The sequence below is a fragment of the Myodes glareolus genome, chromosome 23 (assembly GCF_982192425.1).
Source record: "Myodes glareolus chromosome 23, mMyoGla1.1, whole genome shotgun sequence".
Classification (NCBI taxonomy): Eukaryota; Metazoa; Chordata; class Mammalia; order Rodentia; family Cricetidae; genus Myodes; species Myodes glareolus.
The window spans coordinates 45,192,502-45,214,433 of record NC_142048.1 but is presented as its reverse complement, the minus strand read 5'-3'; the positions used below and the strand labels follow the sequence as shown (position 1 = coordinate 45,214,433).

The following is a 21,932-nucleotide window of genomic DNA, read 5'->3' as shown; positions in this document are numbered from 1 at the left end:
GGAGTTACTCTTCTAGAAGTGGATAAGCAAGCGACCACCATTTTTAAATGGGGACTATCACAAGTCAGTGGGGGCATCTCTGAGGCAACCTTTTGGAAAGGAACCAGGAGCTTCCTTTACCATGTCAATCTGCCTTGTCTTTGCAGGCAACATGGTGGAGTGCCTCCCTCACAGCTCGACCCTCCTTCACGGTTCGACCCTCTTTCAAACTGCATGTGTCCCTTTCTCCTTACCCACATTTTCTTTAGTCCGCGGCGGGGATAGCCAAGACCTTGGTCCCAGGTGCCGAAAGAAACCACAAACCGGCACACAGAACCTCAGAGAGCTTCACCAGAACAATGTGTCACTCAGGGACTTGGGCAGACTGTCTGAACTTGTGACTAGTGCCTAATGCAGTAGTTCTCAACCTGTGGGTCTTGACCCCTTTGGACCTTTTCACATGGGTCACATGTCAGATATTTATATTAGGATTCATAACAGTAGCAAAATTATAGCTATGAAGAATCGATGAATGTTATGGTTGAGGGTCACCACCGCGTGAGGAACTGTATTGAAGGGATGCAGCATTAGGAAGGTTGAGAACCTCTGGTCTAATGTGTCCTGTTCATACCAAGCTTGGGTCCTGCCCATGCCAGTTATGATGCCTGACACAAGGGATCGAAACAGCGGCATCCTCGCCTCTTTCCTGTATCCGTTCCACCATCTTTCTTTCCCTTCACCAAGAAACCCAGAGGGGAAGTGAAGAAAAGCACCTTGATCTTGAATCTACTCTCTGACTCTGGACTCAGAACCTAAGGTCCAGGAATGTCATCCGGAACACCTTGCCTTCTGGAAGCGTGGAAGAGTGTCTCAACATTCGCGCTCTGGGATCCCTTAGAGGAACCCTCTTTCATCTCTCCCTCTCTGTCTCCCGGTTGTCTTGTGTCTCCTCCCATAACCGCGTCTTTTGGAGACTCAGCACCCCTTGAGCCTCCCCTGCCCTCCCTCCAGGGGCCCTGGGAAATGCCTGAGAGTACCAACGCTTTCATCCCGATCCAGGTGGCTGGAATCCAGTACAGGATTTACACCGCCCTGACCCTGAGCCGTCAAGAGGGAACAGCCAGATTAATGGGGTGGGCGGGCTGGGGTAATAATCGTTTGTTTGATGTGACAAGCCTGATAGGCGTTGATTTACTTACAGACTGATGGGCTTTTAATTGAGCACCTCCATCCCAGTCACTTCAAAGGCAGGGGAAGTTGACAAGGGGCCCCTTTCACGCCTGGCTCCTAGTGACTGACAGGCCCCCTCCGCCAGCGCTATGTTGGGCCAGGAATGGCCCGGGCAGCCCTTACCCGACCCTCTGGCAAAGTAACACATTTTCTGTGTAACTCAGAAATGGCCTTTTGTCTGCTGCCAGAGAAGGCAGGCCCTGCTCGGAAGGCCCCGCATCTTCCAGAAAGGCTAGCGACATAGAGGAGTGGGTGATGTGTTCATCTAGGGAAAGGTCCCTCCCGGGGCACCCTCAGTGTGCAAATGGCTACTTTGTTCTCCCTGGTTGCCAAGGCAGGCTGTGTTCCACTGCTTTCTCCTCCTTCCCCTACTTCCTCTGTCTTATTAAGCACTTCTTTTTTTCTTTATGTTTCCCAGGCCCCTTCCATCCCCTCCTCCTTCCCCTCCTCCTTCTCCTCCCACTTCCTCCTTCCTTCTCCTTCAGAGGGAAGGCCAGAAAAGGTGGGGCCCACTTCTAGTGTCCCTGTTAACACCAGTGCCTTCCTCTTGAACATGCGTTTTTCAGTTCCCAGGCCACAGTCTGCTAGGCCCTTCAGACCAGAGGGTCTTAAATGCCAAGACCAGTCATCCACGGAGAACCCCTTCTCCCTGTAGGCAGCCAGTCCTGCCCTGCATCGCTTGCTTACCTGTGGCAAACCTCTGTCTAAAAACATGGAATGGATAATTCTAGAAATAAGCAATTTGTTAGTTTGAAATAACGTTTGTTACAATATTTTACTGAAGTTCTGTTTTATTATTCGTGGTTGTTCATCCCTTATGTGCTGTAGTTTATATTAAACCCTAACACAGATACATCCGCGTAGTATCTGAAGTCGCGGGCATCCACTGGGGGTGTTGAACTCAGGCTTGTGGATTTACTGTCCCTGTTCATCTAGATCATTCAGATGGCGCAGACTTTACTCAGCTTAACATTTTGGAGCTAATCTATCAGGAAGATGCCGCGCTTGCCTTGGAATGATTGGGTTTTGACAATGTTTATGAAGTCCTGATTTGTTGGCTGCTGGACTTGCCTTATTGCCAGAGAAGGCAGAGTCAGTGGCTCTTCTCCCCAGTCAGCTGGTAGACCCCACTGCAGGGCAGAATCTGAGAACCCGAGAAGAGGGGCCTCCTGGGGCAACCCCAAACCTTTACACCAGGTCAGCCAGGGACAAGTGAGATACCAGCCAGAGGGGGGCTGAGTTCTAAGTTAAATTCCTCCAGGGGCTGCCCCATAGCTGGGCAAGTCCCGTAACCAGTGATCTTCTCTGTTCCCTTGTAGGAACTTGTCCAGGCTCACAAAGCAGGTACTTGCCTAGAAAGAAAGACAATGATAACAGCTCACATTTACACAGCCTTACTTCACTCGGAAAGCACTTTCATATCTGTTATCTTAATTGACCTTTTAACAACCGCAATGAGGTAACTCACTGGGATGTTGTGATGCCCATTAACAAAATGAGGAAACCGAGACTCCTGGATAATTTGCTCCTAAGCTGCTCAACTGGGTCTCAAACTCAGGAATCCTCCTCCAGGTGGCCCTGCCGCCTCCCACTCTACTGTCATGGGAAGACTAGTTTCTCATTCTCTCGGGGGTTCTTCAGATCAAACTCAGGATCACGTGTGTGCTTTACAAGCGCTCTGCCGCTGAGCTACATCCTAACCCATCTCGTTCTTTTTGAAGCTGCATTTTCTTACTTCAAATGGTGGTCTGTCCAGGTCCCTTCCACCTGTCCTTCCAGCTTGTGTGCAAGAGACCTTAGGAGGCCATGCCTCTTAACTTTGTCTCTGCCTTAAAACTAACTTACCAACCTTGCCTGAGAGTACCTACCTTGCTCTGCCATCTGTCTGATAAATGACCAGGGGCAGATGACCTGGGCTGTGTTCAGTGTCTGCTAGGGTTGTTCATCTGAAACCCAAAGCTGAAGACAAGATACAGAGTCAGGCAATCACGTACCCCTCTCTGACCCCCTGGAAGGGCATTTCCTACCCAGGGCTAAGCTCTCGGGCGAAAGCTGGGAGGAATGAATCATCTTTCCCTTCTCTGCCCCATGACGTGAGTGCATTCACACGGATACACTCGTCACCCTGAGAGGATGACACGTTCCCGTGCTGGTCCTCTCACGGAAAAGCCTGCCCCTCGGGGTAAGCACCTACCTTTCCACTACATCCCTCTGCGTCCCAACGGAGAAAGTTTGGTGGCAGTGTTTGCTGCTGAAATCATTGATTGAACAGCAGTTAAGTGTAGCTGTGGGGTCAAATAGCTCCACTGCTTGCCAGCTACGGTCCTTAGAGAAGCCATTTGTATTTGCCAGGCCTCGTTCTTCTCACCTCTCAAACGGGACAAGACCGGCACCTGCTGCCCGTAAGGCTTGAGTACACTAATAACGTATCCCATCTATCCCACAATGCACTGTTATTTTAGGTCCAATAAGAAAGAAAAATGCTGTCAAGTAATCTGCGACGCTATGCTTCCATTACATCAGCGTCAGAAAAGCTAGAACTTGAAATAGGCGCCTCAGAATGGATTGACGATGGCTGAGTGAAATATTCGAAACCAGAGCAGACACACCATGTGTGCTGGGCGGGGGGGGGGGGGGGGGGGGTGCTGCTCTTGGGCTCACTGCGTGCTGTGGTGAGTAGGAGAATCCTCGCTTTACCGATGAGGAAACAGAAACCGGGAGGGATGAAGTGATTGGGCCAAGCTCCTGTAGCGGGTGAGTCCTCAGTAGGCATTTAAACCTGCCTTTGAGGTGTAATAATCTATAGTTATTTTAGGAGCTGGCAGCCACCCACCAAGCTACCAAGCTACCAGGGAGTTCAGAGCTGCGTTTTGTTCTCAATTGCATTAGCTTTCTTTAATCTAAGTTTCCCCCCCCCCCGGAATAATTACTCTCCTTCTCCCCCACCCACCCCTCCTCCTTTGTACTTGGCTCTGATCTTTTTACTTTTCTGTTAATGGCTTCAGATTTTACAGTATCTGCGTTTTGAATTGTAAGTAACCTCAAATCTTTTATGGAAGTGGGAGGGATATAAATAAATATGAAGATTAAGATCGGCTTTTAAAGGGGGCCCGCATGGCGGGAAGAAATGGAGTGAGGCCCACCGTGTCCCAGGGGAATGTGGAGCACACATGTGTGCACTCCTGAGAGATAGCCTAGCAAGTCTCCATGGCCACAGCACACTCTTGGGCTCCCTCCTCTGACCACCGAGAGTCCTGGGCATTAAGAGTCATGGTGAAACGCAGAAAGTCCATTTGTTCCTCAGGCTTATCCGTGTGGGCGCTGGAGGGCCATCGTGAATGTGTGGGGATCTCTCAGGATCCCGTGGGGTCACTTCAGGCTGGACAAAGCGTCTTCCTAAAGTTTCTCCCACCCATCGCTATAGTCCAGGTGATAATTTTACAGACCACCTTGCATGTGTGGCCCAATTAGAGGCCTTTGTTAGCCTGGATAGAGAGGGGGTTTGCCCCCAAAGAATTCCTGACGCCAAAACTCAAAGGCAAAGCTCACCGTGGCATCATTAGCAGGTGTAGGCCCCAGAAATCTAATCAACACCTGTTCTGGTAGAACACATCAAGTGTTTGGGTTATACGTCTGGGCGACGGTCAGAGTCAGGGGAAGTTCTGGACGTGTTGCCAAGGCGGATGGGCACGGCCGCTCTGGGACTAGGAGCTTGCTGGTAGTGCCTAAGACTAAAGCAATGGGATGAGAGCAAGATGGCGGCACCTTGGTCACTGTCTCACATGTGCTAAGGCAGGTCTGTGAGAAACGGTAGAACTGAAGGCTGGGTGTGAAACGTTAGAGACAGCTTTATGAGGGAGCTTTGTCAGAGGGAAGAGGGAGAGCATGCTGCCACTCGGTACCCAAGAACAGAGCCTACAGCTCTTCTGGGGCGGAACAAAAAGCCCCAGGCTCAGATCCACCACGCAGAGCAAGCAATATCAGTGGAAGAGAGGAAGACGAAGATGAAACGAATGTTTGGCACTTCATTCATGTCTCCGTAGTTCATCTCTACGGCTCCCAGGAAAGCAACCGCACACCAAATCCCCTCTGATGCTGTTTAAACCGGAGCCCTCCGTGAGGTAATCTCTTAATGGAATATTTGAGAAGTCAGATAGACACCAGCAACCTTTTTATCTCCCCTGCACTTTACATGCCGCAAGGCGCATTGTGCCTGCTTCTAGCTCCACAATTGGTTGCAGGTGATTTTCTGAGCGGCTGGGGCGATGTTTTACGTTGGTGAGTCTTTCAATACCCATACCTATGTTTGACTGTCTATGGGAAAGCAGAAATTTAAATTTTAGAGATCAGAGCTGAGATGTACTTTGAGATAATTCAAAATTAAAACCCATATCCCTCTGAAAACCTTTTTCGTCATTTGTAATGGGGTTAAAAAAATAAATAAATAAATAAGCCATTGTTATTACACATTCATAAATAACCTGATTCTGGCATATGCTTTCATACCAAACAAAAATGAATAAATTAAACTTGATTTACAGCCCTCTTCATTTTTATTAGTACCGCTCTGAAGAGTTTATGTAAGGGACGTGCCAGCATGGTTATGCCAAATGTTTTAAGGCGCTGATATTGATATTATATAAATTAAGGTGTTTTAATTTGCATTCTTTAATTAACTAAATACTGGCAGAAAAATAAAACACAAGGGCAGCCCTGACTTATTACCTCTATTAAACTGCTGACATCCCCAAAAAGATGTGTTAAGTAATCCAATTCACAAGGGAGTGGGAGGGGACTATTACCGTGCTTCTACTTGGCACAAAGTGCCGGGGTATAAGACATGAATCTCCTGCTTTGCTTGCAGAGAGAAATGGAGGAGGGTACACTAAGGTCTGAGTCTGTGTTGGCAAGGAAGAAGCTGGCCGACCGCTTGAATTACCCATGCTGCCCCAGTCTGAGCCGAGGTCGCCGAGCACCGTTCCCAAGCACACTGTGTCACAATTGCTGCCTTCGCCACCCAAGACTGCATCGTGGCATCGTGGGATGAGACAAACGAGTCGAGCGTGTCCCGGGTCAACATGATCACGCCACAAACCACGAGAGAAACAGCCCAGGTCTTTTTCTGGACAGCAGCAGCTTCCGGTTTATCCCAACCCACAAGAAACAGAGTTCTGATAGAAGTCCAGGAGTGCTCGCTCAAATTCCTCCCCAAGCCCTGGGTCCTTGCACCCACTCTAGGGTTTTTTAAAATTTATTTATTTATTTATTTAATCATCATAATGAGACATTCGCTTTTTTTTTTTTTTAAACCTGAGTTCTTTCTTCTAACTAACTTCTTTGGGCATTCCTGATATTTGCTCTTCCTCATTCTTGCAGAGGTAAACAATGCTAAGTCAGTAAGGGCTCCTCTGTAATTGCCCCCCCCCCCCAGACTTTCAGGCTATAGGGAGAAAACAACTCCCATTGGTTGGCCATAGGGAAGCTATTTTTCCCTCCCCGCAGTCTGAAAAGGCTGTATTTCTTCTCCCTAGTACACAGGGTCCTCAATGAGCCATCTGTTTACTGTTCCCTTGCCATCCTGAGGGTGTCTGTCTTGCGTTCTTGGCCTAGTCTGGGAAGCATCATGCGGGAAGACAGAGCCCTAAAGTTTCCAGCATTCTGCAGAGCTGACGCCTGCATTCACATGGAGATATGAGGCTGGGCTTCACACACACACACGCACACGCACACGCACACACACACGCACACGCAAAACCCCCACGCTGCCCCACGCTCTCACGCTGTAGTCTCTCCTTTGAAAGGTCCCAACAAGAGGCAGTTGAAGCAAACCAGCAGCTAATTGCCCACGAGTCTCTGAGAGCAGTCATTACGCAATGCCTGCACCCCTGCTTCCTTCCTGGATGATGTTCTTTATCTGCCCAAGGAGTAAAGGATGAATTCCAACTTCAGTAAGGAAAACCCTGCTCTTCTCTGCCAGCATCCCACCCTCCTCCCCCCTCCCCCCCACAAAAAGATCTCACTTTCTTGTCGTTTCCCATCTTGCCTCTCTGTCAGTTGTTTTAAAACAACTGTTTTAAAACATGTCTCCTGTCACAAATAAAATCATCATTATGCATTTTGAGTGCAGTGGTGAAAAAAAATTCACAACATAGATAGAGGACAGACCTGGGGGAGCCTGTTCGACTCTGGTGCTGTGAGAGAAGACAGGGTCCCATTCGGCTCAGCTTTGAACTACTGTGGCTTTTCTTGTCTGGCTGTTGGGGTGGTTTAGATATGGTTTATTGCCTTTAGATATGGTTTATTGTTTATTGCTGGGAAGTGGGTCCTTGGTGTGATAATGTTAAGAAGAGATGGAACCTTTAAGAGGCGGGATCTAAGAGATCGTTGGAACTGTATGATTAGAAGGGATTAATGTAGCTTTCATGGCTTTCCAGTGTTTCTCGGCTTCCAGTAAAACCATGTGCTCTCTCCTCAGGCAAGCAGGTAAGGAGAAGTACCAGAGACATGTCACTTAGTCTTTTGGCCTCTATACGCTGGACTTAAATGTACCTCTTTTCAGTACATGTTACCTAACCTCAGATATTTCATTTTAGTAACAGAACATGGACAAACAGCTGTTTGGAGATTCGTTTAATTTTCAATCATTTGTATGTTGGTTTATTTAAGGAAACTGATGAGAAAAGCAGACAGTTCAACCCAAAGCACTTGTGTTAACTATCAATATCAGATCTCGACAGGCACCTGAAGATACCTAAAGAAAGCTCTTTAGCATATAAGGCAGACAGACAAAAGACGCGCACTCGGTAGGATTTGGGGTTCTCGTTGAGACTTTCCTTTAGACACCCTGGGGTTAAATTCCTCCAGAGGCTCGGACCATCCCTGACCCTTCTTCCCACCTTGAGCCATTTGGCCCAATGGCTCAGGGAGACCCCAGACCCAGGACTGAAGGTAAAGAGCCAAGGTTGAGCTCAAGCGATCTTCCTGCTTCAGTTGCCCACAAATCCATTCACGCACACACAAACACACACAGAATGTAAATAATAAATTTAAATATCCATCCATAGAGACTAGCTAAATAGACTCAGGCCCATCACATAGCAATGCTGTGAAAGAGATTAGAGAAATTGATAAGACACAAACACTCATTGTAGGAACTCTAAAATGCATTATTCTTTTTAAAGTTCGGGATATTTAGTGTACTCTGTTCCACTTGTGTATAAAGGGGGAGTGGCGAGTAGATACATATTTGCTAATATATGAGCAGCCTCCCAAAGGAACACAGCAAACTCCCAGCTCTGGAGCACTGGGAAGAGGTCAGATGGCTAGAAAAAGTGTTTTCACCCTCCACCTTAAATTCCAGGATGTGGTGTCATGGGAGTGCACTTCATCGTGAATAAATCAGACCATTTTTTCAACAACAAAAAAAGCAAGTTTAAGCCACTTTCAAAGCACATGCATGCATACACGCATACATTACTCTGAATGGCCTCTCTACTTTAACATAGGTTTCACTGAGACCTTGCCCCCTTAGGTCCTTCTCCAGATAGAAGCTGGAGGAGGGGGCAACAAAATAAATACTCCTTGAATTTTTCCGACATATTGCAATTCATGTTTTATCAGATACTCGTTGCAATAATCAAGACCTCATCTGAGAAGCTCTATTTTTTGCTAATGTTTTATTTATTTATTTATTTATTTATTTGTTTTACTTTTTTTTTTTTTAAGTCATGATCTTGTTCCATAGGCCAGGTCCTCAAACTCAGGACCCTCCAGCCCCAGTCTCCTGAATGCCAGGATTTCAGGTGTACACCCACGGACCTCACATTCCTTTTCTGATATGTTTGCATGATTGTGTTTGGGACTATGTGTCTTTGACGGCTTAACAAGGGGCACGCTGAACAAACTTGGAGGAAAGATCATACAAATATCATGACTTTCATGACCGAATCTCATGATAAAGGTCAAAAGCACATGATATCTGCTCTACACAACGAGGATGTGCACGAAATGCCACCCACCCGGATCCTCTCTGGGGCGTCAGGTCCCGTTGGGTCCAGGTGTTGATGACTCAGCACATGGAAGCAAAAGGAGAAGAGACAGATACACAGGGGTAGGCATGGTCCCCGCTTACCATTTCAGGGTCTTTTCACTCTTGTTAGATTGAATCCCCTTATACTTGAGGGAGAGTTTTGCAATCAACCCTAGAATGATACCTGTACCCACAGATGGTGTTTAGTAAATGTTAGTGAAAATCCGAATGTATCTTTGAGTTATCAAACACATACCTATAGACCCAGTACTGAAAAGGCTAAGGGAGGAGGATCATGAGTTGCAGGGCTAACCTGGACTACGTAAGAAAATTTCAGGCAGGCCCGGACTATTTAGCAAGATGCTGTCCCCAAAGAGGAGAGGAAATGTGTCATATTTAAGAGATAGTGGTAGTATTCTACCATTGTGCACCCCCCCAAAAAAAAAACAGTGAAAGATTTATTTTGAAAAATTATTTTGAAGCTTTATGGTTTCAAAGGGTTCAGTGCAGGGTGGCTTGGTCCCCTTCCCTCTGGGTTTGAGTAAAGACCAAACATCATGACAGAAAACATGTGACCAGAAAGTGGAGCGAACCAGGACTAGGGACAGGATATCCTCTTTAGGGTGGGTCTCCAGAAACCTGCTTTCTCCAACTAAGCTCCACCTCCCGGTCTTCTCGACCGTCTAAAAATAGCCATGGAATTATGAATTCATCAACTAATAAAACTATTGACTAGGGCTGGAGAAACGGCTTAGGAGCCGTTAGGAGCACTTGCTACCCTTGCAGAGGACCCCAGTTCAGTTCCCAGCAGCCCCCACATTGGGTGACTCTCAACCACCTGTAACCCCGGTTTCAGGGGATCTGACATCGTCTTCTGGCCTCTGTGGGCACCCTAACACATACACACACACACACACACACACACACACACACACACACACACACACAAGGCTTTGAGAAGTCATGGTCCTTATGATCTAGTCTCCCCAAAAGGCTCTCCTGTGAACATCACCATGGGACCAAACCTTCAGCACAGGAGTCTTTAGGAACTTGTCATATTCAAACTACAACAGACATTAAGCAGGAGCTAAGATTGGGCCTCCTCAGTTTCCCGTTGTTGTTTAATCTCTAAGAGCCCGTGAGACACAAAGGTAAGGTCTGCCCTTGCTCTCTTTCCTGAGACCTCAGGAGGCCTGGGCTCCCACACAGCTGTCGGTCTTACCCTCTGGGGATCACCTCAGGCCCACACCAACCAAGGGGTTCAAAAGGAGCCACTGAGAGGATGCTCCATTGAATTAATCAATCCAATCCAGTTAAACAGATGCATGGCTGCTTCCTTCACCCCTTTCTCAGCCTCAGTTCCCTCTCTACCATATTTCTCATGTCTCACGATGAAGGGGAATCCCAGCGGGGGTGAGCCGCCCTCTAGAAAATTATGAAAGAATTTGTCTGCCGTGTGTCCTGCTGGGGTCTTTTTGTTTGTCCATTTCCCATCTTGAGTAAATCCCTCCCCTTTCAGGTCTGCCTTTACAAGCAGCCTAGGAGCCCCCTACCTGCACTAAAATATCAGCTCTACCCCATCCTGGCTGTGTAACCTGGCAAACGGCTTTCCTCTCCAGGTGTGAGGGCCTCACATAGAAGACAATAAGAAGGGCAAAACAGTAGTACCCCCTGATTGATTTGCTGCGAAAAATAAACAAATTAGTACCTGCAAGGTGCTCAGAGCAGCCTCTGGCATCCAGCAAGTGCTCACTAAACGTTGCCCTGTGTGCAACCCTAACAGTCTGCTATCTCAGCTGGAGCAGGCTGTTAACAAGGGTGAGATACCGCCCGGCTTAAGAGGGAAGTTTCGGGCCTGAGGATTTGAGCAATTATCTAGCGTGCGCAAGACCCTAAATCTGATCTCCAACACCCATCGGTGAGTTTCTAAGAAACATATAGACCTAAATGGATGAAAGTAATCAAGGATGAATGCCCAGGCTGATGTATGAGGACAGAACAAGCAAGGAAGGCAGACTTCAAAAGCACACCTACCATACTGCCTCCCCCTGACCCAGCCCCTGTGGCTCCCTGGGGCTGATGGGAGATAAGGGAAAACACTTCTTCAAAGAGCCCTGCTCAAAGGCCTGAATCAAAAGAACAGGCTTGAAGATAAACTGTGGTCTACAAGTCCCTCTTCCTGCCTCATCTCTAAAGGAAATTCCTGGGGGAGGTAAAGGAGTTAATTCCCCCTCCTTTTATCAGGAGTTGCCACTCCCCCTGCCCCCACCCCCACCCCCATCCACAGAGGAATGGAGGTGGTGGAAGCTGATAGGACTAACTGGAAGGATTTACTCCCATCCCTGTCTGCTGTGTGACTTTCCAACTCTCCAGTTGGCTCTTAGAACCTATGCCTTCACCTGTCACAAGGATAATGAAGCCTGCCCAAAACAACTCTGAAATCTGTCAGAAGCAGAGGCACATAAGAACTCCCTGGGGGGCCAGAGATAGGACTCTGTGGGCAAAGGCGCTTGCAGCTATGCCTAACCATATTCTGGGCTGACATGGTAGGCGGAGAAAGCTAACTCTTTAAGGTGTCCTAGGACCTCCACCCACACAATCCTCAAACACACACACGCGCGCGTGTGTGTGCACGCACGCGCGCACACACACACACACACACACAATGGACTTGTGGGGCTAAAATAGGAGATTGTGAGTTCAAGGCCAGTCTGGATTATATAGCAAGATCCTGTCTCCAAAAATTGCATGGGTGGAGGGGTGGGGGGTACGGGGGATTCCTTTCACATGGTCATATAGTCAACATTTTGGGTTTTTGTTGTTGTTGTTGTTTTTGGTTTTTCGAGACAGGGTTTCTCTGTAGCTTTTTTGTAGACCAGGCTGGTCTCGAACTCACAGAGATCCATCTGCCTCTGCCTCCCGAGTGCTGGGATTAAAGGCCTGCGCCACCACCACCCGGCTTAGTCAACATTTTGTAAACTGCAGTTCTCTACCTGAAAATTTTCATGAATACGGTGAGATGAGATATAATTAAGTAGCCCTGTACATATAAAACTCAAATACGCATTTAGGGCTGGCATTACCGCTGAGTGTTGAATTAGCATGAGTAACGCCCTAGGTTTCAGTCTTACAAGGGAAAGAGTGAGAGAGGAGAGGAGGGGAGGGGACGAGTGGAGGTAAAAGAGAAGAAAGAGGAGGTGGGCCAGACAGAAAGGAAGGGGAAGTAGAGAGGAGGCAAATCCCCAGACACAAACCGCACTGGATCTTGGCCAACTGCTTAACCTTCCTAGGCTCCCACACCTTCCTCTGTGATTAGTGCTAACCTACTCCCAGGGGTTCTGCAGGGGTGAGGGGAGAGAGTGCATGCAAGTGCTTAGAACAGCCTCAGTCCTGCCTTGGTGGTCAAACACTGCTAGCCAGTAAGTACACAGAGGGTAAGGAAAAGAAATGCAACCACAGTCCTGTGGGAGGTAAGCAAAAAAAAAAAAAAAGAAAAGAAAAAGAAAAAGAGGATAAAGGCAGATGCCTGGGACTCCTGTAATGACAGACCGTTGAGGTCACCGGAGTAGTCTTCCTGTGCGGCTGGCTGGCCTGGCTCTTGCCAGTTTGCTGCCACCAGTCCTTAGTGACCCTGTCATGCCTCAGGCGGTGTCTGAAGCCTGGGGTGGGGCAGCTGAGAAAAACCGCCTTCAGAACCCTGGGTGCGCTGTGCTAAATCAGGGCTTCTGGCCAAGGCAGTAATTGCCAGCTGTTGAAAGATATTAAACGCAGGGAAGGAAAACCAAGTCCTCTACAAGACAGACTTTGTAGAGTTCTTACAGCTTGTAAAAAAAAAAAAATGTAAATAGTTACCCAGTGAGATATTATTTCATGTTGTTGCCATTAGGGTTTGAGTGTTAGGCAGAGAGGTGATCATTCAAGCAATTCCGCCCCAGCAAGGAGTGAAAACTACCCATTAACCCCTCACAACAAATCCGCCACCTCTCCCTCTCCACCTGACTCAGGCATTTTTTTCCTGGGTGGCAAATTTTATGTAAATGGAAGTTGTGAAAAAAATCTATAAATATTCACAATTTTCTAAAGGTTTTTTTTCCCCAATAGCTTTTGAGGGACATTAAAAAAATAAATAAATAAAAGGATACATCGGACTGGAGCCTGGGGGAGGGTCAGCTGCCACAGAATACCCAGTCCAGGCTCAGATGCTAACAATACACTGTACCACAGGCGTCATTTACCTGGGAGTCTCTTTGCCACAACACTCCACATGGGACCTCCTGAGTCTGGGATGGCCACTCTTAGATTTTATGCATGGGTAAACCGAAGCACTGGGAGGTGGGGGAGGCGGTGATGCGGCCAGGGTCACCATAGCAGCATGCTTTAAAGGCCTGGCTCCCAGGGACCTAACCTCATATAAGCGCCCTGCCTCTCGCTATCCAGGATCTTCAATTCCATTCCTCACTCTCAGACCTAGCTGGGCCGCCTACAGCATCCAAAGACTAGGGAAAACATAGCATAAAATCAAGCGCACTTGTAATCCCTGTTGGGGACATCATGGGTTCTAGACCAAGTCAAGCTACATCATGAGGGCCTGTGTGTCAGAAGGAAAAAGAAATGCCTAGCATCCGGCTCATTCTTTACAGTGTCATAGAAACAGCCTTAAATAGCCTTAACCCTGTCCTGTTTAACCACGGCTCCCCATCCCCAGGGCAACCGGTGAAAGCCTGGCAAACAAGGTCCCGTCCATCTGCCACACATTTGCAAGGGGAAGACTTATGCCATCGGCCCTGCACGGCAACATTTTGCAGGGACTTTTTAACCATGCTCCTAAAACAATGCTTTGCCCACAGCTGGCCCTCAGTAAACACAGTCCAGTTGATTAATGAGTCATATTCTCACCCAGGTGGCAAAGCCATTCCTTTGAAAACTGAACTTCCTTTCAGTCGACTGGGGCCCAGTGTAGTGCTCTGTATGGGGTAACAATTTTGCTAAGCAAATGTCAAACAGTGATTTTTAATAATCCGCAAGTGTTTTAATTAGGCCTTTGGCCTAGCTCAGTATGTGTTTTTTTTTCCTTTTTCATTTTCCTCTCGGATGGAAACTGGATAGATCTAATCAAAGAAACCCTGCTGCCCTCTCCAGCAGCCCAAAGGTGTCCCTACCCTCTGTGAAGGCTGTGGCGAATGTCCTACTCACTGACCGGAAGCCGGAAGTAGGTCTGGCCCAGACAGCATTCTGTCTGGCATCGCTCTCACTGCGCATGCTGACTGTGTTGAGCTTAGGGAACCAAGTTTCTTAAAAGGACAACGTTTTATATCATAGGGAAATTGCTTTGCCCCCTTCCCGGGTCCTTACATCCTGTCTGTATCCTTCCTCTCTTCCACTGTTCATTTGACATCTTTCGACTCTCCAAGTAAAGGGTGAACACTCCATTGTCTTTCTTCTGCCTCCTGGTCCCTCTTTTCCACCCACATTCCTAAGTGTCTCCTCTCTTTCCCTCCAACTTATGTCCCATTAATCATTTCTAACACACATCTGCTCAGGTCCTAGAAGGATTTCTTGGCTCACTCCTGCAGTTGGACTGTTTACAATAATCAAGAAGATTTCATCTGCCTGCTAATTTCTTTCTTCTTCCTAGTTCTTCCTCCAAGGTATCCACAAAGACTGCCCTTTCTACAGACTACCCTTCTTCAGCTCCTTTCTCCTAAAGGCCAAAGAGTGTGCAGACTGATACTTCAAAGTCCCTGCAGTGGACTTTATTTTGAGACGGGGTCTCACTTTGTAGCACCAGCCAGTGTGGAATTCACTAGGTAGGACCAGGGTGGCCTCAAACGCATGATGTGAGCCTCCTGCCAGCCTGAATGCTGGGTGGAAAAGTATGAGCCACCATACCCAGCCCGCAATAGAATCTTAAAGATAAGTATTGGCCGTGACCACGAGGGCAGAATGCAAAGACTGGAATGAGCGGAGCTAATGGGGGTGAGAAGCAAAACTTGACACCATAAAATAAATGAGATCACCCTCCTGTCCTCCATCCCATCTTGCTACAATAATGCAAGATATCATTAGAGTCAGAGCATCGGTAGCCGTTGGCTTACAACTAATTTTGTCAGAATTAAAGATGAGGGAGGGGACAGTTGGGTAATTTCTAAAAAATTCATACACTCTATTCACCAGATAGTGTGGATCCAGGGAGTGCTTGAGTTTAGTGTGTGACTGCTGTGGCCTTGGAAGCTGCCTACTCGTATTCTCTCCAGAGCACCACAAAGGTCATGACCGGTTCTCTCACTTTGAAGATCCCTTTGAAATCTCCTGCCCCAGTCTTGGGTTCTCACGTTGTCTTGAGTCATTGGTACCGAAGTCAGAGAAAAGACGAGGGTGGGTCAGCACCAGGCAGTCAGAACCAGATAGCCCTGGGGCACTACACCCACAACGACAGTCCTTGATGATCAGAGTGAGTGACAAATCACTAGGAAAGTGGTACTCAGAAGGAATGGTGACACCAGCGCGCCTCCACTGGCCGCCGAGGGCAAACAGAAGTGGTCACTCCAGAGCGGGGACACAAAGGACCAGTGTCACCTGATTGAGGCCAAGGGTCGAGAACTTTAAGGTCAGGTCCATGACTATGTAAAATCTCTGCCCAGTGGGAATACATAACTTTTTCCGGAAGGCTTGGGGGAATCCGAGAAGGTACTGTTATTATTAATAAAAAGGTTTTATTTCGAAATTTCCCTGGGGGAAAACCGGTGGGGCAATCTCTGGAGCCCTGAGCCGCTAGGACACACAGGCTTCTCCTGTGATGATGCTACCCCTCACCCCGTCGCCAAATAGCAGCTAGCACAGCACAGTGAGGAAGCTTTACTGTGCTTTACACAGGACGAGAACCCTGAAACACACCTAAACACGATCTATAATTCAGTGCGCCCCTGGGACGTTCCAGGCGCTCCGAGGCGCCGCGCCTTAGCCCGGGTACGGCGTTTCACCTAGATCATCTCACCCGGAAGGGAGTCCTTCAAAAATTGCAGGCTGACTGGACAAGCTCAAAGTAGTCCAGTCAACTCACTGGAACGGCTCACGCGGCGCCCTGGGAATAGTGGATGCCCCCGAGGCTCCGCCGCTTCCAAGTGAACACATCCGGGAGAGGCCAATTAGGGGAAAGAGAACTGGCCGAAGCAGCTTGGGAAGGGGCCTGGCTCCCGAGGCATGGCCCGCCCCCAGGCGGACTTGGGGAGAGGCTTGGATCCTAGGACCAGAGCAGCGCGCTCCCATCCCCGTCCCCACCATAGACACTGGCGACAGCCCCCGCCAGCACACACACACACACACACACACACACACACACACACACACACGAGCGCGCACGCTGGGGCTGGTGGGGAGCAGCCGGCAACAGGAGAGCCAGCGCAAGGGAGGTCGCAGAGCCTGCGTCCAGCAGTCCCATCCCTTGTATGACCCGGTGGCGAGGGCTGCCCGGTCCGGAAAGGGGAGCAGAACCAACGCGCGGCGGCGGCGGCGGCGGCGGCGGCGGCGGCTGCTGGGAGACTGCAGGGGGCGAGGGCCCTTTAAGACTCTCCCCGCCCACCGGCGGCGCCCGCCTCCGCCCGCCGCTCTCCCCGCCCCGGGGTCCGGGAGAGAGCTGCGATTGGGCGGGCGCGGCGATCCCTTTGAAGTGTGGCTGCGGATCGCGGCTATTTGACGTGCAGCTCGCGGAAGACGAAGGTTTTTGTGTTGCTTGCCTGGGCTAGCGGTTGCGGCGGCGGCGGCGGCGGCGGCGGTGGAGGAGGGGAGGCGGCACCGAGGCGCAGCGACTGCTGCACGGCGTTCGACGCAGCGGAGCGAGCCCACCCGCCCCGGGAGCTCGCCTCCCGGAGCTTCCCCTCCCTCCCCGCCCCCCCAGTGGCGCTGCCTCCTCCAAATGAGCGATTCGCCCGCTGGATCTAACCCAAGGACACCCGAAAGCAGCGGCAGCGGCGGCAGCAGCGGCGGCGGCGGGAAGAGGCCGGCGGTGCCGGCGGTGGTGTCCCTCCTGCCCCCGGCGGACCCCCTGCGCCAGGCGAACCGGCTTCCTATCAGGGTCCTGAAGATGCTGAGCGCTCACACCGGTCACCTCCTGCACCCGGAGTACCTGCAGCCGCTGTCCTCCACTCCCGTCAGCCCCATTGAGGTCAGTCTCCGGGCGCTGCCCACCTAGAGCTGAACCCATTCCGCCACCCATGCTGGGCCCGTGGCCCTGCTCCCTGCGCACCCCCCACCACCACCACCCGTAGCTCAGTGCGAGGTGACTCCCGAGGCTGGCCACGCTAGCGGACCTCACGAGGAGGGACGAAAGACAGGGATCAGACCTTCCAGGTTATCCCTAGACTGCCGGGTGGAAGGTTTTTGCCCACTCGCCCTTCGGAGCTGCGTGTTTTCTGTCGAACTGGATTTGCTCTTGTCGCGCCCAGACTCCTTTACTTTTCCTCCGGCCCCCAGTGTCCTGTCCAAAGACGGCTCCAGGACCTCCCTTGCCTCCACCCCGACCTGTTCTCTTGGAAGCCGCCCGGGTTTCCCCGCATCTTCCCGGGCCTATTGGGGCACACTGCAAAAAACCCAGACACTCGCGATCCCGGGTCTTTCTTCATCCCACTTCTCTGGGTGTCCTCCCCGGGAGGGAGAGAGACAAGGAGGGAGGGAAGGAGAGAGGGAGGGGCTACTCACAGGGCCAACTGCAGCTCTGCCTTTAGAAGGCGCCTCTCCGCGCTTCTACCCCGAGCGCCATCACCAGAAACCCGTCCCAAACGAAGTTCTCCCAAACTAAAGGCTTAAGTTTTTCCCCGGGCCAAGAAGAGGGGGAGATTAGATGGAAAGGAGGCGAATCACCACCCCGACTCCAGAGAAGTCACCTTTAACCAGGAGGGCGGGTGTTGAACCGTTTCTCCTGCACGCCAGCGCCCATGACACACTCAGGGACTAACCCATAACGCAAGTGCCATTCTGCCCGGCTGCTCCGCCAGAGCCAGGCCTTCTTCTCGGTGACCCTCTTCGCTAGGCCCCCGTGCCCTGCCTTGCATGCCTGCGCGCTTAGTGGGTCTCCTAATCTCACCCCCTTCTTCCTCCCCTTTGCCACTATCTCCCGCAGCTGGACGCCAAGAAGAGTCCGTTGGCACTGCTAGCCCAGACCTGCTCGCAGATCGGCAAACCCGACCCGCCGCCCTCGTCCAAGCTCAACTCGGTAGCCGCAGCGGCCAACGGGCTGGGATCCGAGAAAGACCCCGGCCGCTCCGCCCCTGGCACTGCCTCCGCGGCCACCGCGCTCAAGCAGCTGGGGGACTCCCCCGCGGAGGACAAGTCCAGCTTCAAGCCCTACTCCAAGGGCTCCAGCGGCGGCGACTCCCGCAAAGACAGCGGCTCCTCGTCGGTGTCCTCCACCTCCTCTTCGTCCTCCTCGTCCCCCGGAGACAAGGCGGGCTTCAGGGTCCCCAGCGCCGCCTGTCCTCCCTTTCCCCCGCATGGAGCGCCGGTCTCCACCTCGTCAAACTCGTCTTCACCGGGAGGCTCCCGCGGAGGCTCCCCGCACCACTCAGACTGCAAGAACGGTGGCGGGACCGGCGGAGGGGACTTGGACAAGAAAGACCAGGAAGCCAAACCCAGTCCGGAGCCAGCCGCTGGGAGCCGAGGTAGCGGCGGGGACTCGGCTCACGGTGGTCCGGAGGCCTCGGCATCAGGGCGCAAGTCGGAGCCGCCCTCCGCTCTGGTGGGGGCCGGCCACGTGGCACCAGTGTCACCCTACAAACCAGGCCACTCGGTGTTCCCGCTACCGCCCTCCAGCATCGGTTACCACGGCTCCATCGTGGGTGCCTATGCCGGCTACCCGTCCCAGTTCGTGCCTGGCCTGGATCCCAGCAAGTCTGGCTTAGTGGGAGGCCAGCTGTCCGGGGGCCTGGGCCTGCCACCCGGCAAGCCCCCCAGCTCCAGCCCGCTCACCGGGGCCTCCCCGCCCTCCTTCCTGCAGGGATTATGCCGTGACCCCTACTGCCTGGGAGGCTACCACAACGCCTCGCACCTCGGCGGCTCCAGCTGCTCCACTTGCAGCGCGCATGATCCGGCCGGGCCCAGCCTTAAGGCCGGTGGCTACCCACTGGTGTACCCCGGACACCCCTTGCAACCCGCGGCTCTGTCCTCCAGCGCCGCCCAGGCCGCGCTCCCGGGCCACCCTCTCTATACCTATGGCTTCATGCTGCAGAACGAACCGCTGCCACACAGCTGCAACTGGGTGGCGGCCAGCGGGCCCTGCGACAAGCGCTTTGCCACTTCCGAGGAGCTGCTCAGCCATCTACGGACTCACACAGCCCTGCCCGGCGCAGAGAAACTTCTGGCCGCCTACCCCGGGGCCTCGAGCTTGGGCAGCGCCGCAGCAGCGGCCGCTGCAGCAGCTTCTTGCCATCTGCATCTCCCCCCGCCCGCCGCCCCAGGCAGCCCCGGATCGCTGTCATTGCGGAGTCCACACACTTTGGGGCTAAGCCGATACCACCCCTATGGCAAGAGCCACTTATCTACAGCTGGGGGGCTGGCAGTGCCATCCCTCCCCACAGCCGGACCCTACTACTCGCCATATGCGCTGTATGGACAGAGACTAGCCTCCGCCTCGGCGCTCGGATATCAGTAACTACAGCTCTGGCCCCTCCCAGCCCTTCCCCACCCACCCTTTCCTCTCTCGTCCCACTGCCCTGGACGCTGCAACCTCCACTACTGCTTACCCCTACCAGGATCCAGCCCAGCCCCTCCCCACCGGACTGTGTATTTATTTACTATAATGTTAGCTTACAAGCTGGGAATATAAGTGCATTAACGGCCCACATGAGTCAATGGTATGCAAAAAGTCTGTCTCCTCAAATAATAATATTAACCACCCAGAGAACTACACGAACCCCTTCCCTCTCCCGTTCTTTTTTTGTTTTCTTTTTCTTAGGTATTACATGTTTTAAGGGTTTTTTTTTTTTTTTTTTTTTTGCTTTTTTGACTGGTTTGGTTTTAAGGAATGAAGGGAGAGTTGGGTTCTATATTTTTCTCATCTTGGGCAGTCTCTTGCATGAGTCTTAACTGTTAAAACTGCATCTCTTCCCTTTTCCTTCGGTCCCCTCTTGTTTCTTTCCATGTGACGTTTTAATTTTTCTCCTTTGTACAAAAAAAAATTGTAACGATTTTTTTTTGGGGGGGGTCGAGGGGAACCACCGTGGTGACTGGAGGTCCCGAGCTTTATTGAATCGGATCGCTGCTGTGTGGCCCTCTCCAAGAACCCTCCTTTCTCCCACGTGAGCACTTGGTTTTAGGCCCTGGCCCCTCAAATCAAATCACAGCCTTGTTCCTCCAGGATGCTCAGCTGGAAGAGTCCAGGGGCCACCAGCAGGCTTCCCCTGCAATGGTCCCAATGGCCTCCAACAGAGTGCTGTCCAATCCACCTTCCTGGCCCTTCAGGGACCCAAACTTGCCCTTCAGCCACATTGTCGGCAGTTGGGGACCTGGCAAGTTCAGTCTTAGGAGCATCTTAGAAGGCCCCCGCTGGCACGAAATTGCCCTTTATATTTTGTGAAGTACTTTATCATCATCTTTTTTTCTCTCTCTCCCTAGTTGGGACTGTGACCCCCCGCCCTCCTCTCGTGATAGGAGCAGGGCCAGGGATCCTTGCTGGATCCCTCCTCCAAAGCAGACTAGTCCCAAAGTCACCAGACCAGACGACATTAGTAGCTCTGTTGGGGGCAGGCTGGGGACTCAGGGAGCCCTAGGATCACAGCACCTCCCTTCGCCCTGTCCCAGACCTGAGTCAGCAATCTCCAAAGCTGGCGGTGGGTTTCCATGGGTTCCTGCAGTGGATTAAAGACTCGACCCACCCGAGTCTTGTCCCCCACACCTTCCCTCCCTCCCGGTCTTACGCAGCAGCGCCGGGGCTGCGGGGCCTCTCGTGGGGTGAACAGAGCTCTCCCTTGCTAAGACTATTTTGTTAATAAATGGAATACTTGGCTATATTCACACCGTGGTGTGTTTCTCTCTTGCCTCAACATAGTCCCACTTCCAGACACCTAAGCAAATGCCCTTGTTTTGTTTTGGTTTTTTTCTTTAAAGGATTTAGGATTTCCTTCTGAGACTGCGGTTCAAAGACAAGTTTACCGCCTTTCCTCTCTGAGGGAACTTGCACCGATGTATTACAAATTACATAAAAGCACTTTTGCTCCCCACCCCCCCTTTTGGTTGTTTGGCTCCCGGCATTACTTCAAAGGCCTTGGCATTTCCTGGGGGCAAAGTGGAGCAAGGGCGTGTGTGAAAGTGGATCTTCCTCTGGGCGGGAATTCAAGGGCTACAGGCTGAGAAAGGGAACCAGGAAGGAGGGTTGAAGCTGGCTGCCCAGCAACCTTATCCCAAGCCCGGCGGGAGGGCTAGCAGAGACGTGCCTCTGGCGCCATCTCGTGGCCAAAAGGAGAGCTACAGGCTGAGAGGCCTCAACCAATTCTAGTCCGACAGACACCTTTCAAGGTCCCCAAGACTGAGGATTTGTACTTGGTGGTCATGGTAGGGGTGACTCTTTACACAATCAGCACTTGCTTCAAGGAATGTTTCGTGAGGCTTGGGGGCTCCTAAGTCAACTCTGCTACTCTGAAAACTCGGAACCAGGTTTGGGTTTTGCTGAGAATTCTTAGCGATGATACAGGAATGTGAACCTGTT

General features: G+C 51.2%; 1 protein-coding gene and 1 long non-coding RNA gene across 2 annotated transcripts; one reads left to right on the top strand and one right to left on the bottom strand.

Moving 5' to 3' along the window:
* Positions 1 to 1,965: 1,965 nt before the first annotated feature.
* On the bottom strand, positions 1,966 to 3,249 carry LOC146890575 (uncharacterized). The gene is made up of 2 exons (XR_014998629.1): positions 3,078 to 3,249; positions 1,966 to 2,561 (listed from the first exon to the last, which is right to left on the bottom strand). It is a non-coding gene; the product is annotated as an uncharacterized LOC146890575 (long non-coding RNA).
* Positions 3,250 to 16,894: 13,645 nt separating this feature from the next.
* On the top strand, positions 16,895 to 21,241 carry Znf703 (zinc finger protein 703). The gene is made up of 2 exons (XM_048456501.3): positions 16,895 to 17,399; positions 18,354 to 21,241. Exons 1-2 carry the CDS (start codon positions 17,151 to 17,153, stop codon positions 19,878 to 19,880), a joined length of 1,776 nt encoding a protein of 591 aa, XP_048312458.3. The 5' UTR covers positions 16,895 to 17,150; the 3' UTR covers positions 19,881 to 21,241.
* The last annotated feature ends 691 nt before the right edge of the window (positions 21,242 to 21,932 follow it).

Excerpts from the sequence above, each read along its gene's own strand:
- Znf703 (XM_048456501.3), top strand. The coding sequence starts at position 17,151 with ATGAGCGATTCGCCCGCTGGATCTAACCCAAGGACACCCGAAAGCAGC. Across the intron at positions 17,400-18,353 it reads CTCCCGTCAGCCCCATTGAG|CTGGACGCCAAGAAGAGTCC; the intron begins GTCAGTCTCCGG and ends TATCTCCCGCAG.